The sequence below is a fragment of the Ambystoma mexicanum genome, chromosome 10, assembly GCF_040938575.1.
Source record: "Ambystoma mexicanum isolate Mex_15411 chromosome 10, UKY_AmexF1_1, whole genome shotgun sequence".
In the NCBI taxonomy this organism is placed as follows: domain Eukaryota; kingdom Metazoa; phylum Chordata; class Amphibia; order Caudata; family Ambystomatidae; genus Ambystoma; species Ambystoma mexicanum.
In genome coordinates this window covers 722767193-722784262 of record NC_090932.1, presented here as the reverse complement: position 1 = coordinate 722784262, position 17070 = coordinate 722767193, and the positions used below count along the sequence as shown (strand labels likewise).

The 17070-nt window shown below is 43.5% G+C and overlaps 1 protein-coding gene across 1 annotated transcript in view; it reads left to right on the top strand.

The window, feature by feature from the left end:
• Window positions 1-17070, top strand: part of LOC138491675 (mast cell carboxypeptidase A-like) — a 165198-nt gene that overhangs the window by 130013 nt on the left and 18115 nt on the right. The window contains exon 9 of the mRNA XM_069618317.1: window positions 7724-7926. Within this exon, the coding sequence (XP_069474418.1) occupies window positions 7724-7926 (203 nt within the window). The remainder of the gene's footprint in view (window positions 1-7723; window positions 7927-17070) is intronic.

Below are 17070 nucleotides of genomic sequence, written 5' to 3'. Positions count from 1 at the left end.
TTTGCACAGTATCTTAAAACGGAGATGAAGCTGTAGCTGAGGCGGACGTTCCTGGTAGTTCCTGCAGGCTCACAGTTCCTGAAGCGACTGTCGGACTGATCAGAAGTAGGAAGACTGGAGGGTTCTGCACTACCCAGGGAAGAAACCAGCAGCAGAGCAAAGCAACAAATAAAAGGTGAGTTCCTTAAAACCCAAGCAGGGTCCGACCTTCCTGGCTATCTGGCCCACTGTAGCTCTGTACAGTGAATTCAACCAGGGGAGGGGTCCTGGCTTGCAGTTTGGGCAAACTGGTTGGTTCCACCAGCTCAAGGGAAGAAGTTTCCTGGAGGATCTTCTGTCGTCGGAGTCTGAAGATTCGGACCTGCAGCAGGGCTTCACCGGGCGGTTCAGTCCTTGTAGGGGTCCATCAGCTCCTCATTGGTTCTTTCGTTCCAGTCCTGCTTTTCATGCAGTTTTACCCCATTCATACAGCCTGGCTGTCAATCACACAGCAGGGTGGCTGTCCTGGCAAGGACAGTCACCCAGTCAATCAAACAGGAGTGCGACTTGGGTTACAAAGGGAATCCATGGCAGGGGTCCTAGGATCCCTCCCGCACATCCTGCCTACCCAGACTTTCAGGCGCCTTAAGGCGGGCTTCTGTGCAGAAGCACGCGAAAAGACGGCAAACAAAGGAACCAAACCTGGTTTGGCATGCAGAGTAAAACACGAGAAAGACATTTACAAAAAGAAATGATGAATAAACCCAGCCAGAACCGTAATGAAATATATATGGTCAAGCGGGTTTATGTTTGAGGCTGATATAATAGCCTAAAACAATACCATGTTTATTTAAAATAACCGCGGTATATAAAATAGGGTAGATAACACTGCCATCAGCCAAGTCTTGATGTAATGGGAGCGAAACAATGCTCCAAGAGACACAGACAAAAAGGATAAGAATGAACCCTTTTCAATACTCCATGTAAGAAGCAGTGTACTGGGTCTGTGGTTTAAAGTGACTAAATAAAGTTAATGGCAACTTTATCTTTTCTGGGGGACAGTAGTCAGCCCCAGAAAATGGAGTTAGTGGGAAGTCTCAAAGACAACCCTGTGTCACTGCACTGAAGGTGTTGTGTAACACATGAAAATTGATGGTATGGAGTAGGTGAGGCTCCATTGCCCAAGATCACACAAAATAGAAACACACACAGTAAAACACATGTAAGAGTGGGAAAAAAGGCTCACACTCTTACCAGGTGAAAAAATAAATCCTAGAAATCCAGCAAAGCTGCTGAGGGACTCATTAGTTAAGGGAAATTAGCCATTTATGAGAATTCTCCCTAACACTGTGCCTCTTTTTTCACTCCTTCTCCTTCTGAGTTGGCAGCCCGGTGATGCTGCACGGCTCATGACCATGAGCTTGTGCCAATAAACAGCATGAGCATCCCAGACTCCTTATCAATCATAGGGGAATTCTGCTCCTCTTGCAAGGAAAGCACATCTCCTTCTCTTCCTCCTCTTGCACCATCTACATCTCTTCCCATCACCATGAGTGTGCCATTCTCCTCCTTATTTCGGCCTGTGATTGTTATTAAAAATTATATGACAACCAGAAAGGGAACTAGAGAATGTTAACCAAAAACACCAGGAGAACCAATGAAATACCCAGAGAACCGATTGCACCCAAAGAGTAAAACAAAATAAACACTAAAGTACTCTTTATCAACTTCAAAATCACCAAACAGATCGCAAACGTTGCCCTAAAAACAGCAAACTACACAAAGAAAACATCAGTGCTCTCAAACCTTGTCAAAATGCCCAGAGCATCCTCCAGTTTTGAGCCTGCTCTGTGTTACTCCTCTCACAGCCTAACAAAACCCAAAAAGGACTTGAAAGTGAGCTGGGCTATTTAGAGATCCTCAGAATTCCCTTAGGAGATTCAAGATCTCTGATTGGTTGAACAAACTAGACAATCCAACCCCGAGATTCAACCTGAAATTTGAGGCCCCTGATCACAGCCCTGAAACAATGTGAGACTCATGGACCCACAGCCAACTTCAACTCTGGATTCAATCTCGCCGAAAAATAAATCCAGCTGTACACCTGCATGATGTTGCGGTTAGTGGCTGGAGCATGGAGTATGGAGCTAGGCAGAGCGACAGTTGGTTGGTCGGAATACCCAACAAAGGAGACTGAACCAACTGAAGGTACAACCTTCTTTAATATTCCTCTACATGCCTCTGGTCCTGGGCTCTAGCTGCCCCTACTCTTCCTCCCCTATTTCTCGTGGTGTCTCCTTCCTCCTTGCTCTTAAGGTTGTCCCTCATTTAAGGCAGACTACACGTTTCCACTCTACAACACATGATAGGATAAATCTCCTAAAAGTGATTGGAGTCTCTCGAGACACGTTTGAGGAAGTTCGTCCACCTAAATATGAGTAGAGAGAGTTCAAATCTGCAGCGCAGATACTTCTATTGAAAGAGCAGATTTCGCAGTGGGTGACGATTTTCAATATTCTCAATCACCTGCAGATTCTGAACACTTTGAGCATTTGTTACATATTTTCCCTCTGTGCTTTTGAAATTTCCGACTCTGCTTGCACTTACAAAGAGAGCAAAATATTGCAAAAACCGTGTGGCAGAAGGGCTGGAGCCACGGCAGTGCGGCACGAGCGCAGCTATGAACACAGGCTAGCAACACACCAGACTCTGACGTTCAAACATTCAGGAATTTTATATTAAAGCTAAATACATTTAGTGAGTCTGGTTTAATGTACTTTGTTTCTGATTTTTTTTGGCATAAAAAATGGGTAGGTTGATATGGTATGCTATGCTATGTTATGTTATGCTGTAAAGGGCAATGCACACTATTTCTATGGCTTCCGGGCACTGCAACTCATGTATGTTTATTAGAAACTGCCAAAGTTGGAAATGATTACTGGCTCACTTGGGAAGAACCTACTGCCTTTCTCTCAGGAGCAGTGAGAAAGACACTAGCACGTCAAAATAAACATAGAAACCACCAAAAATAATCCAACCCACTAAGAACCAGCGACTAAACCTACCACGCTCACTGCCCACATGCTCACCAACTATGCAAACACAAACAGCTCAACAATAACTATCTCCCTGTAGCTTAATACACTCAACTCTGCGTCTGTCTCACAGGTCAAACATGTGATGTCCCCCATCTAGAAGCATCATGTCTCGCGTGCACAAATCAGTAACTACGCAAAACACATAGATGCCAGTAGCTGCTGGCTCCACTGGCTCCAGCAGTTAAGCACAACTCGGTATCTTTTCCCACTCCTGCCTTAACCAAGCCCCTTCCCCATTTTCCCTTTCAATCCACGAAAGCTCCTGGCGACAGTGCAAATGGCAGTGCTGTGATATGATATGATATGATATGGCATTTATAACGCGCCTATACACAAGTGTTTCAGGGCGCGAAGCATGATAGATCCTAATAACATGACATTTCACAGACGTACCCCCAAGTGAAGGATCTCAAATCAGATGAACTCTTTGAGTGAAACACGTCTTAATAGGTCACCAGTATAACCAATCCACTGGGCTTTGTGTCGTAGAGTGCATACCACACATTATATTTTACACGTTTCTAGACAGAATTATTTCTGTGCTGAAACAGATTAGGCCAACAGCCTTTCCCTTTTGTGTTTCTTTTTTAATTGGAAGTGCGGCTTGGTGTTTGTGGAACACAAAGGGAATGAGGATATCTGAAATATAAGCGGAAACAGTGTAATTATAATATAACATATATAACTGAAAGCACTCAGACAGTTCCAAAAGGTTGATTAACATTGAGTGCCACATTTGGGCAGAACTAAGCCATGTGAGCCACACTGTGGCAGAACTAGGCACTGGGTGCATAACTGGACAGAACTGGGCACCGAGACACACAAGGGGACTGAACTAGTCATTGCGGCTAGAACTGAGCAGTGAGAGCACCTTGGCCGGGACATCATTTCACCAAAATGCCTGGGGTAGCGGAAGTGACATCTCACAACCCTTGACCTCTAATGACACCACAGGAAGTGATGTCATTTCACCCCACCCTGAAGTGATATCACAGGAAGTGATGGAACACAACCTTTTACCCCCTTGACAAAACAGGAAATGGCATCACATAGCATTGTTCCCAAGTACATTGCAAAAAATATGGTTACAATATCACTATAATGTAATATACATTTCATACAAGAATGGATCGCCATATGTATCGTTAAGAACAGTGTATATAGGTCCATATTACCAAATTACTGTGAATGCAAGCAAACGTCCATGGCCAAATGATAATGATCTGTTATTATATAGCACGTATGCTTTAGCGATTTATATAGAAAAAACATACATACAATATCACCCATCCTGTGTTGGTGCTCATTTATCGACCTCAGAAGGATGAAAGGCTGAGTTGAGGTGTTTAAGAACAGACTAAATCAGTGACTCACCCCCTGAAGAGTGCCTGAAATAAACCTTTAATGAGTCTAGCAATTATTGTATAGAATTCCAGAAAGACACATTTTTGAGTATTCCTATTCTTTCTTATTTAGGGTCACTGCTGAAAGTGTTAGACTTGTGGAACCCCAGTTCTTTTTTATTTTTTTAATTTTTTTAAGAGGCCTGAACAAGAAAGCCAAACACTCCAGAAACAAATACCCACATGGCGCTTTTTTAGAGGTAGCAAGGGAGACCACAGGGCTAGCAAGGGAGACCTCAGGGGTCACAGTTGCGACCTCTGGTGACCCCTAAATGACGTCCCTGCAACATGGTGGTGGGACCAGAGGCAGAACTTGGCATGCAGTGTGGCATATGCTACATACGGCATAACTGGACACTGCGTGCAACGTTGGGTTAGCAGTAGGGCAGAGGGGAAGTGTCTAATAGGGCCGAGGTGGCCCAACAATTTGTATATAAATGTGTTTTACAGTGGCAGTGCTAGCTTGTATTGTTGACACAAGTCTCAGAATTTTCTCTGGGCATAACCGGCATGAAATGGAGACAGTCCTGTCATAACTTGACGGCAGGGCTCATGAATTTCATTGGGTACAACCAGCATGAAAAAGCATTTTACTGTGGCAAACTGGCATATATTTCTGAGACAGGCCTAGTGATTTACTTTGGTCACTGGTACCTTAACAATGAATTGCATAATGTGCCTGTGTACTGTTGGTCACTTGGTATCGGTTGGCAGTATTTCATGTTCACTTATAGGACCAATTATAAATAACCTTGCCCAATTTTTCAGAAATCTGTGCTGCAAAATGGACTGTTTTGCACCATTATTATTTTTAAAGAAATCTCTGATCGAGAACTACCCTGCCCCCAGCTTAGTTATTTCAAGCTTGCTTGTTGCACACGCTCAGACCAATTGGGGGAAAACTCTCACACTACACCATTTTACAAATTCAGCAGCCACCACTTATTAATATTCTCCTTCTATACAGGGTTGAGTGCATATGAAAGAACACACATTCTATGAATTAAGAAGATAATTGATTACCTACACAACGTGTGTGACTATCACACACTTGGGAAATGAGCTGTTGAGGAGATCTACACAGCTCTAAAAAGCGTTTGAAATCTTCAGAAGGTGTCACTTTTTCCTTCCTGGCATTCTTCTTGATCCAGTGTTCCTTTAACTCACAGTTCCATATGCCAAACGCCTCCCTATTTTACTAATTATAGAAATATACAAAAATGTCGCCTCCAGAACTTTGACTGCTGAAAATTGCGACTTTTTGCGACCCCCTAACAACCCCATATATATGTGGGACGGGGGTATGGGATATAATACAAGAATGGGGGAGATACGGGGAGTCTCCCCCCGCATATGTATGTGGTGTAAAGGGAGTAGAAAAAAAAGTCGGCATTTTCGGCTGTCAGACTTCTCGGGGTCGCAGAAATGACATAGATCCCTAATTATTATTTAGCTACTAAGCAAGCCACATATGTTTTGATAATCTTCAGTAGTCATTATTCTCGTTTGTATTCCTAGTCTAGCAAATAATGTTATGGGATGCATGTAAATGGTTACCCCTCCAGCCCAATTAATCTGGAAGGTCTTTCCCAGATACCTAACCCAAAATCTTTTGATATTTAAGGTAGTAGAATCATTATTTGCACCCAGAGTGGAACATTGGAATACTGTTCGTCACTCATAAACAAGGGCTTGCAGGCAATAATAACCGTATGGCTATAGATCCTGACAGCTGCTAGGTTTTAAGAATGGCCTCCATGGGCCTCCTACTTAATTTCCCCTTCCCGACACATAGCTAATTGCTGCCAGCCGGCACCCTACCAAATCTCATCGACTTTGCCTGAAATTGTCACCCGCCTTCCCACTTGTCTCGAGTCACAAATGAAGTACTTTGCAGGTGCCAAGAGTCCATTGCAGAGTAGTCAGATTGGAATGAGGTTATATTTAAATATTTAACAATCCTTTTTCTGCTTCAATTATGATGCGTGAAGGAGAAGAAAGAAGGTCAAATCTTGGTATCTGGCCAAGAGGCCATTAGCTAATATTGGTAAAGCCAGCTGCAGAGGAAAATACAAATAGATATGTACCCGTAGCATTCCTTACGAGCCACCTTCTTTGCCTTAGTCGCACCAGCCAGGCGTCCAGTCACATAATAACTGGTCCAGCTTGGGCAGCAGGCTTTACACATTAGCATAAATTAAGTTATGCAAGAAATGTTTTCTTTCTCTTGTCTTCTTTTGTTGTTTTTGATAGCATCTATTATCACTGCAGCTATGATACCGATATAATATGCATTTATAACGCGCCTGTACCTAAGTGTTTCTAGGTGCGAGACCTGAACACCTGTGAAGACTTGCTCTCAAATCACGATTTTAATTCTCTGTCCGTCCTCATCTTTCTTGACCTCTCCTGTGCCTTTGATATGGTCAATCAAGCCTCCCTACTGTTTTAAGTAAGCAATAAAACCCGAGCCGGCGGGCCAGATCAGGCGGTAATGGCCTGGGACCCAAGTTACAACACCTTTTTTGCTATTAAAACCCCATGATTTTAATCCAGGGTGCTCATAGCAATCAATTTGTTTGAATGATAGGAGGTGCTGTTGCGAGGTCTCGTTCATTCAAAAATATCCTTACCTAAAATGGCTACATGGAAATGGAAGACATCTTCCATTTCCATGGTTGCCCGATACACCAACTGACGATGGTGCCACCACCAAAGGAATGAAGGTAAGTGTGTGATGGGGATGGGGAGGAAAGGGAGTGAAGACGGATGGGAGGGTGGGGGGAAGATGATGGGCGAGTGTGAGCAGCCTTCAGGTTCCTCAGAATCTGTGCTTATACCGAGAGGTGCAGCCTGCGTTCCGAGCAACCCGATTCCCTGTAACATTCGCCCCAGGAGCAAATGACAATTGTACACAATTTATCAGGACATAGTTTTGATTGACATTGCATTTTAGTTCTAAATTATAGGGCACCTAGATACCTTGAGGTTAGATTTGTGCTTCATACAATTTTCAAATGAAATAAAGTAACTGATGATCATTTGTACGCCAACAGCATATCTCGATTGGATTTGTCAACACCCAGACATTGCAAAATATTGAGGCCATTGGTGCTGTATTCTTCAATGTGAAGGGCGAACAAGGTTGTAGTCAAGCTGTATATCCTAAACGTGCTGCGTGTATTGTGCATACTCTGGTGATTCAAGTTAAAGAGTGAGAATGAAGTGAACTCTTTCCTGCAGCTCTAGGGTCTTCAAATAATCCATGCTCCGAAATGTACAGTGGTTCTGCACCAGAGTCTGAAAAGGAGACCAAGGCTGTTGCCAACTTCATTCGGAATCATATTCATTCCATCAAGGCCTACCTGAGTTTCCATTCCTACTCGGAAATGTTGCTGTTTCCTTTCAGCTATAAATATGATTTGGCGCCAAATCATGAAGAACTGGTAAGCGGACAGTAAACATAATCCCTTCTGCCAATGTTATTTATGCATCCCGAATGATGGCCAAGTTGTTTCTGAAGATCACATTTTATTATTAACTACATTGACCAGGAGGCTTTGCCTCTCAGGGAGGGTACTAATTTGCCCAACAGCGCATCAGCGTCCTCGCATCTGGAAGGCATTGCACAGCTGGTTAGTGCTGTTTTCTGCATGGGTAGTGCCGGACGTACCCCTTTCTTCCCCGTTAATGCAGTAAGTACTGGGTGGGAGGCATTACACCTTTCGACTGTTTAACTGTACTAATTGTAATTCATAGTGTCTGCTGCCTCTTGTTGGAGGGTCATCCTTTTTATGTCTCAGCTGGAGTTCACCAACTCTCTGCACTATGATATACAAACTGACTCGATTTTGCCTCCCTCACTGCTGGAAGGGGTCACTTGCTTGCTATCTCACAATGGATTTCAGCAATGCTCCCAAGAGTCCCAGAATGCTTTCTAGTAATACTGATTCGGCACACACTTCTGGTACTCAATCTGATACTAATTCTGATCAGAATGACCTAATTGTGGCAAATCTTACTCCTAATGGTTCCACATTATCCGCCCCTGATTTGCCGGCTCCTATTTTAACAGTTGTGGCTCCTGTTATCATTCCAGCACATACTGTTATGGCTGAAGATGTATGTGCGATCTGTCCACCTGCCTTATCTACCGCAGACTTCATACTTAGTTCACCTGAAGTAACCCAATGTTGCATTGCATCTGATGGCACTGGGGTCATTGTACAGCATGTTGCCATGATTAATGACTCTGTATCTCTACCTCAGACTGAATCTCTTATTAATGATCCCCTTATAGCAGCAGGAAGTCACTCTGATTTGAAGAACTCTCTTAAACTGGCTCTGCTAAACACCCAGTCGTTGGTCCAACATTCAGTAGAATTGGCATACCATATGTTAGAGGCTAACCTGGAAGTGCTAGCTTTTACTGAGCCTTGGCTTAATGCATCAGCAACACATGCTGTCCTCCTGGCTACAATATACTGAGGGCAGATCGCTCCTCCTTTAGAGGGGATAGTATTGTCCTTATCTATAGCAACTCTCTTAAAAACATTCCTCAAACTCCATAGCTATTGATAATTGTGAGTCATTAATAGTCAAGCTCGATGTTAAACACAATACGTCTGCCAGTATAATTATTCTTTACAGGCCACCAAATATATCTCAGGACATTCAAGAACAGCTTCTGGCATGTCTGGGTCATTACGACCCAGGCGGTAAGTACACCAACTTTACCACCATGGTGTAAACTACGTTTACAAACGTTTAACTACGTTTACACCATGGTGGATGGCGGATTTACCGCCCCATTCCAAGGTGAGTGGGGCGGTAAATCCCCATTTCCCATTTACCCTTCCCCATTCCCATTTTTGCCCCATAGGGCATAATGGGAGTGGGGAAGGCGCTAATTACGGCACCGTAAATTACGGTGCCGTAATTAGCACCAAGGCGGTTTAGCGCCATGGATTTTAACGCCTGCTAAAAGCAGCCGTTAAAATTGGAATCAGGCGTTAAGGGTTAACGACGGCGTTAACCCTTAACGCCTGAGTTGTAATGAGGCAATGTCAATATGAAGCCCAACTCTCACTTTCTGCTATTGAGAAATTTCAGTCTTTGGACTTATAATGATTCTGATTTACAAACTGCTTTATTGTTTAATGCTCTTGAAGCACTTGACCGCTATCAACATTATAAATTCACCACACATAAAGATGGGAACATTTTAGAGTGGGTTCTCTCTCATAAACTTGAAATCACCTCAATCTCCAGTGATCCCTGTCCGTGGTCTGATCACTTGTTAATTTCTTTCTAGTTGTTGCTTCCCATGGCACCACTTCAGGCTGATTCTAATCCCAGAACCATCAAAAGGGTTCGGAACTAGAAAAAACTTTCCCCCGTTGCTATTGCCCCCCTGGTGCTTCTTGGTCTATCTAAGCTTCGTGATATTTTGAATTCTGATGGCTTATTGGGGCAATTTCAACATGTGCTACATGGTGCTATTTACTCACTCGCTCCTCTGCGATAAAAAACGATTAAAACTGAGATCAATAAAAATACCGGATTTGATGACGATATTATGAAAACTGAGGAAAGTGAAAAGAATGTTTGAAAGAACTTGGTGCAAAAATCATCCTTGCCCAGAGTCTTGCTTACTGATAGGAAGTCTGCAAAGGAATACAGAGGCAATTTTATTAGCCAAGCAGGCGGACTATAACATGAGAATCTCTAAAGCTAAATCCAGTTCGAAAGAACTGTTTGTGATTCTCTGAGAGCTTGAGGGACTTTCAAATCGGAAGGCCAATGTTATGCCTAGCAATACTTGGTGTTAAGATTGTTAGGATGCACACTCAGGGTCACACAGAATAATGTTTACAGGTATTTATTGTAAGCTAAATACATTAAGGACCCCCAGCTGCCCGCACGCAGACTCATCTCCTTCAAGAGCCCATCAACTGCCCTCATATAGAACCTTTACAAAAGTAAACATCTACCAGATTATTTAAGCAGATTCCTCATAAACTGACACTCCATCTGACATCACTAAGACTCCTGCCAAGATTCACTAGCAATACAAACATCCCTCAAGCCACATCATAACGCATCTCATCCTTTTATATATATGGTACATTAATAAAGTCAAAACACATCAATAGAACTGAACCAATTAAATATATATATATAAAACTGAAACTGCTCTTAATCTCTGCTCCATGCACTCAAACAACACTTCTCCTGACCACAGCAACTCTACTATTGTTCTATACCTGACCACCCATGACCCGATTAGCCTCTTCAGCACAAAAACTACCCTCAAAGGTTCAGAATACAACGAATCCCCTTTCCTTTTTATCACAGCTTTTCTTATGCGCACCATGTCACCACATTTCACTTTCAGCTCCTTTCTGCCTCTCCTCACATGCTCTCTCATGACCCATTCCTCCTGCCTCCTTTTCAACAACTTTCTCACATCCTGAACTGCCACATCAGATTCTCTACACATGCCTAACCATGGCAGACTCACTACAAAATTTGGTTTCTGACCACGCATCAGTTCAAAGGGGCATAAACCCTTCTCTGCGTGCGGAGCCATTCGCAAAGCCCATATCCTTTCCTAAATGGCTACTTTCTTATCACACCCATTTTCCTGGGCCATGCATACACTTTCCATCACACATCTATTCATCCTTTCCACCATACCATTTGTCTTTGGGTGGTAAATAGCCGACTTCTTGTGCTTAACCTCACATTTCACCAAATACTCAGGAAAACATCCTCTGGTAAACTGCGTCCCGTTATCTGTTAAAATACTCTCGAGAACACCTTCCCTTGCGAAGATTTCTTGCAAGACATCAACCATACTCTCACTAGAAATCTCCCTAACGATCACAAACTCACACCACCGGGAAAACATGTCCATGATAAGTACCACATATTTACCTCTTCCATAGCCCAGGTCGACAGGATCTAATATGTCCATGGCCAGTTCTCTCCACACACCCGTGGGAATGTTCACCTCCACCATTGGTTGCATCCTCATGACCAGGTCCTTCCCTGACCTTATGCACACCTGGCAATCACTTACTCTCTTTTCAATGTCCCTTTCAAAACCTGGCCACCAATAGTCTGACCTGAGCACTCCTTTGGTTTTGGTGACACCAATATGCCCAACATGGGCCAAAACAATGACCTTGGCACGTAATCCAATCGGAACCACCGCACACTCCCATTGGAACAGCACCTCAAACCTTACAGATAGTTCATCCCTAACTTCCCAAAACGGCTTCTCTCCCTCCAATAATTCCATCCTTCTATGCACACTGACGCTAGTACATATGTCATGACACATGACAATACCTCGTCTTTCCTTCCTTCTTCTAACCATGTCTCTCTGGGAACTATACCTTCAGTATTGACAAACACCATCTCCATTTTCACCTCTTCATCCTCCCTTGTACTGGGTGCTACCCTTTGTCTAGATAAGCTATCCGCTAAAGCATTTTCCCTGCCGGATATCACTTCTATCTGAAATCGATGACAATGCATCCTGGTGGCCCATCCTGCCACCCTCCTTGATACTCTGTCTAATCCTTTGTTCTCACAAATGACCTTTAGCGGCTCATGATCAGTTCAAATTATGAAATCAGTTCCCCATACAAAATTCTTAAACCTTTCTACTGCCCAGTAGCACGCTAGCGCCTCTTTCTCCAAAACAGAGTATATCTCTTCTGCACCCATTAATGCTCGCGACCCACGTGCTATTATGTGATGTGACCCATCTGCATTAATCTTAGACAAAACTGCACCATTCCCGAATCACATGCATCAAAAGTTGTAACACTTTCCCGCCTAGTGTCATAACACCCTAAAGGCTGTGCCAAATCAATCTCCATTTTCACTCTCATGAATTCCTCCTCACATGCCTGGGTCCAAACAAACTCTGACCCTTTCTTTAACAATTTCCTCAACTCTAAAACCTTAGATGCATAATTTTCCACAAATCTCTGGTAAAATTCTGCTAATCGAAGAAAAGATCTCAATTCTACCTTGTTGGTAGGCCTCTCCACCACCTTTATTGCATCAACTAAACTTTTCTTTGGCCTGACCCCATTTCCTGATACCCCATGGCCCAAATATTCCACCTGACTCAGACCGAACAAGCACTTCTCCTCCCTCAGAGTAATATACCTTTCCTTTCAAAAATCCTCAACACATCATTGAGTGTGGTGCCATGTTCCTCAACAGATTCACCACAAATGAGCACGTTGACTTGAAAACAAAATACGCCTTTTACACCACTTGGCATTCTGTCCATGAGCTTCTGAAACACTGACAATGCCGATACTAGCTCATAGGGCATCCTCTTAAATTGAAAAACCCCTTTGTGGGTAACAAAAAGCAGTTTGTTTCCAACACTTTTCCTCAAGCTCCACTTGATGGTAGGCTGACGCCATGTCAAGTTTTGAAAACACCTTCCCACGGCCGACCCTCGCTAACATCTCCCCCATATTAGGAAGTGGATGTCGATCTATCAACACACATCTATTGAGTTTGTGCAAATCTACACATAACCGGAGCTCTCCAGAACTCTTCTTCACCACCACCACCCGGGATGTCCATTCCACATCCCAGCCCTTTTGATGATATCCATCTGCAGGAGTTTGTATATTTCCTTCTTGACACCTTCTCTTAGAGTCATGGGTACAGGTCTCAAATTCACCACCACGGGTTTACTACTCTTCCTCAAAATAAGTTGATGTTGGGCCCCTTTTATTTTCCCAAACCCCTTTTTAAATAAACATGGATATTTTTAAGCTATAGCACTACCTACATGAAGAACCTGCTCCTCCTCATTAGGGTCTAATCTTATTTTCAACTTATTCTGTTCTCTCCATCCCAATAGCGTGAGACCTTTCTTTGACATATATATTTTTTCCTCACATCGGCGACCCTTGAACTCAAATTGACCCACACAGTAACCCAACAACTCAATTTTATTTTGGTTGTATCCACCTGAGTTAATATCAGGTTTCGCTAGCAGTCTAACTTCTCCCTTCACATCTCTTTCAAACACTTCTCTTGACACCAATGTAATCTTGGACCCTGATTCAGCCATCATCATCACATCCTGACCATTCACATTAATGCATGCATAAGGATGCTCGCAATCATCGTCATCATCATCATCACCAATTATATTTATCGTGCCAACAGTTATGTTCTCAACATAAAACGACTCTTCATCTTCTGACGATCTTTAATCTGACTCCTCATTGACGTATAGTACTCTCCTCTGGTTGAACTGTCCAGTTTGGTAATTCTTGCAACAATTAGGAAAATGTCCTTTTCTCTTGCACTTTGAACACATCACTCTCCTTCCAGGACATTCCAGAAATGCTGCAAAGTGGCTTCCTCTAGCACAACGAAAACAGAGGCGGTCTTTTCTCTTCTCTCCTTCTTTCTTGTCTCCCTTCTGGATAGAACTTTTGCAGATTTTGACTCTCATCCTCCTTGACTATTTTGCTTGGGCTTATACTTTTTCTTGCCTTTGGTCTCATTCACAGCCATAATTTCGGGTTTCACATCTTTATATGTGGTGTTCTCATTCTTTGATAGTTTAGGCACAAATGTCAACAAATGCTCAACCCTGCGTCCAATTGCCAACACTTCATCCAAGCACGGCTCGTCCCTCAGCCATAGTTCCTCCCTAATCTTGTTTGAACAAAAATGAGTCATGAATTGGTCTCTTATATGTTCATCACAGGCATCATTGAACTTGCATGACAAGGCCAGGTGGCGTAATACAGTGATATAGTCTTCCACAGACTAATTTTGCTCCTGTATGCGCATACGGAAATTGAAGTGCTCTAGAATTGTGCTCGTTTTGGGGTTAAAATGTTTGTCAGGTCTCAATAGAGCACCATCCAGTTCATTTGAAGTGTCACCTGTTCCATCGTCCTGGGCTTGGGGCAGGGTTTCGAAAATTCTCTGACCCTCATATCCCAAAAAATGCATAAGCAAGGCCATCTTCCTGTCATTGGGATATGAATTGCCACAAGCTGCTTTCAGGTAATGTAGGAAGCCCTTCTTCCATTGCGACCATGCAGTCGTGGGTGTCCCTGGAGTAGCCATGAACATTGGTGGCCCGTTTATTCCAGATTTTGCCATCCTGTTTTTGTATCTCCCTTATCTTTTCTTTGTGGGTACTGAGAAGTGAATAACGTTCATTCCCTTTCTTGTACCTCCTTTATCTTCTCCTTGTGGGCACTGAGGGTGTTCACTCTTTTCTCTTAACTCTTCTCTAGAGTGTCTGGATATTGTGCATCTACTTGTAAATGAGACCGTTACTTTCTTTCTCCCTTTTTTTGATATGGGTGCTTATCAATGGGAGTGCCCCTCTCTTACATTCGGTATGGTAAATTCTCCCTGTTTGGATTCTGCCCTTCCCTTACATGCTCTTGCTACTTTCCAAATGCGTGCGCATGTTCTATAATGAGAGTGCCCCTCTCTTATGTTACACCTGGTACCTTGTACTCGTATGGATCCTCGGCGTGCCATGATATCATTTGTAAGAGAGTGCCCCTCGCTTACATTACAACTGGGGTCACCTCGTCCTCGGCGCGCATCCGCCTGGTACACAGTGACTGCTCTTGTCACCGGAGCAGGATGCGGGGTGAAACCGTAAGCTGGGCAATATGACTCACGTTGCTGGCGATCCCACGGCAGCCGCTGCTACGCAGTCAGGCGGAGCGGCATGAGCAGGCTTGCTCGTCAGATGCGTAACAAGTGGGCAATTGGGCTGCTGCAACGCCCGGGGCGGCGGAGGTGGAGCAGCCTTTGAGTCTGGTGTGGGTGGCCCACCAGACTCAAATTCTGCTAGGGGTCCCTCTGGTCCTTTTTCTTGCGCAATTGTGCCAGATCCTCATCGCCAATATAAGGATGCACACTCAGGGTCACACAGAATAATGTTTAAAGGTATTTATTGTAAGCTAAATACATTAAGGACCCCCAGCTGCCCGTACACAGCCTAATCTCCTTCAAGAGCCCATCAACTGCCCTCATATAGAACCTTTACAAAAGTAAACATCTACCAGATTATTTTAGCAGAATCCTCATAAGCTGACAATCCATCTGACATCACTAAGACTCCTGCCAAGATTCACTAGCAATACAAACATCCCTCAAACCACATCATAACACAGATATTCAAAACGAGTTCATGAACAAAATTTCTAAACATCAACAGTCAGTTCTGGCGTGGCAAATGCAGCTCGATAATCTGGTGCCTCATACATCGTTACCGTCTCTATGCCGGCTCTGCCCATAGACAAACCCAGGTTCACCTTTCATCAGGTCACTGAAGAAGAAGTACCTTCTATTCTCAACAATATGAAACAGACGCATTGCCTGGGTGATGTGTGTCCTGACTATATTCTGAAGGACTGTTTGGATTGTCTTCTCCATTCAATCACGCAGATCGCGTATGCTTCTTTCCTGGAAACCAGTGTCTCGACTTGCCTTAAAGAAGCCTGGATCACCCCCTTCTCAAAAAGGATATTCTTGACCCTGCAGTTGCAAGTAATTATAGGCCTATAACAAACATTTCCTTTTTTGATGAAGATTCTGGACAGAATTGCCTATTTGAATCTGCAGAAGCTCATTGAGGCACAAAATCTTCAGGGTATCTGTAAGTCAGGCTTCTAGGCTAAACATGGAACAGAGACTGCGTAACTCAATCTGAAATCCAATATGGTCAACATGGTCGATTGGGGCCACACTGCCTTGCTGATGTTGCTAAGTCTATCGGCAGCTTTCGACCTAGTCAATCACTCATTATTAGTGAAGAGACTGGTTGCGGTTGCCAGATGTTCAGAAAATGCAGCAAAGTGGATTAGGTCCTTTCTGGGCCTTGCTAGGTGAGAGTCACCTTGGGTAATGCCCAAGCATGTCAAACTTAATTGCAGCATCCCCCAGGGATCATGTTTGTCTGCAGCCCCTTTTAATGTATACACCAAACCTCTCTTTGACCTACTGGACAATGGTGGCATCATCTATATGAATTACGCGGCAATTCACAAATATTATTAGTACTGTTGGATGATTATGACCATGAGTTACAGGCGATCAATCAGATTTATTCCCTTGTTCAATCCTGGGTGGAGTGGAGGCTAATTCACTCGCGTTAAATGACAAAAAGAGAAAGCTACTTATTGTTGGATATGGACCTAGGTTAAGGAATATGGATACTCCTTATGGACAATTTGTTGTGATTACAGGTTGTTCTATTACTGTTGCTTGTGTAAAAACCATGGGAGTCTACTTTGACTCCCAGTTATCCTTTATGAAACATGTGGAACAGCTGCGATCATCCTGCTCCTATGTCAATAGCTTGTTGAGGCAAATTTGTCATTACCTCACTTTGGAGAATAGGGGCCTTCTAGGCATGACCTTGATTAATTCCTGGCTCAACTATTTTAATAGCCACTTGGCTGGAACTACTAAGGCTAACGTGAATAAGATGCAGGTAATCCTGAATCAAGTCGTCCGGGCCATTTATGGGCTCGGTAGACAGGATCATGTAATGGGAGCCA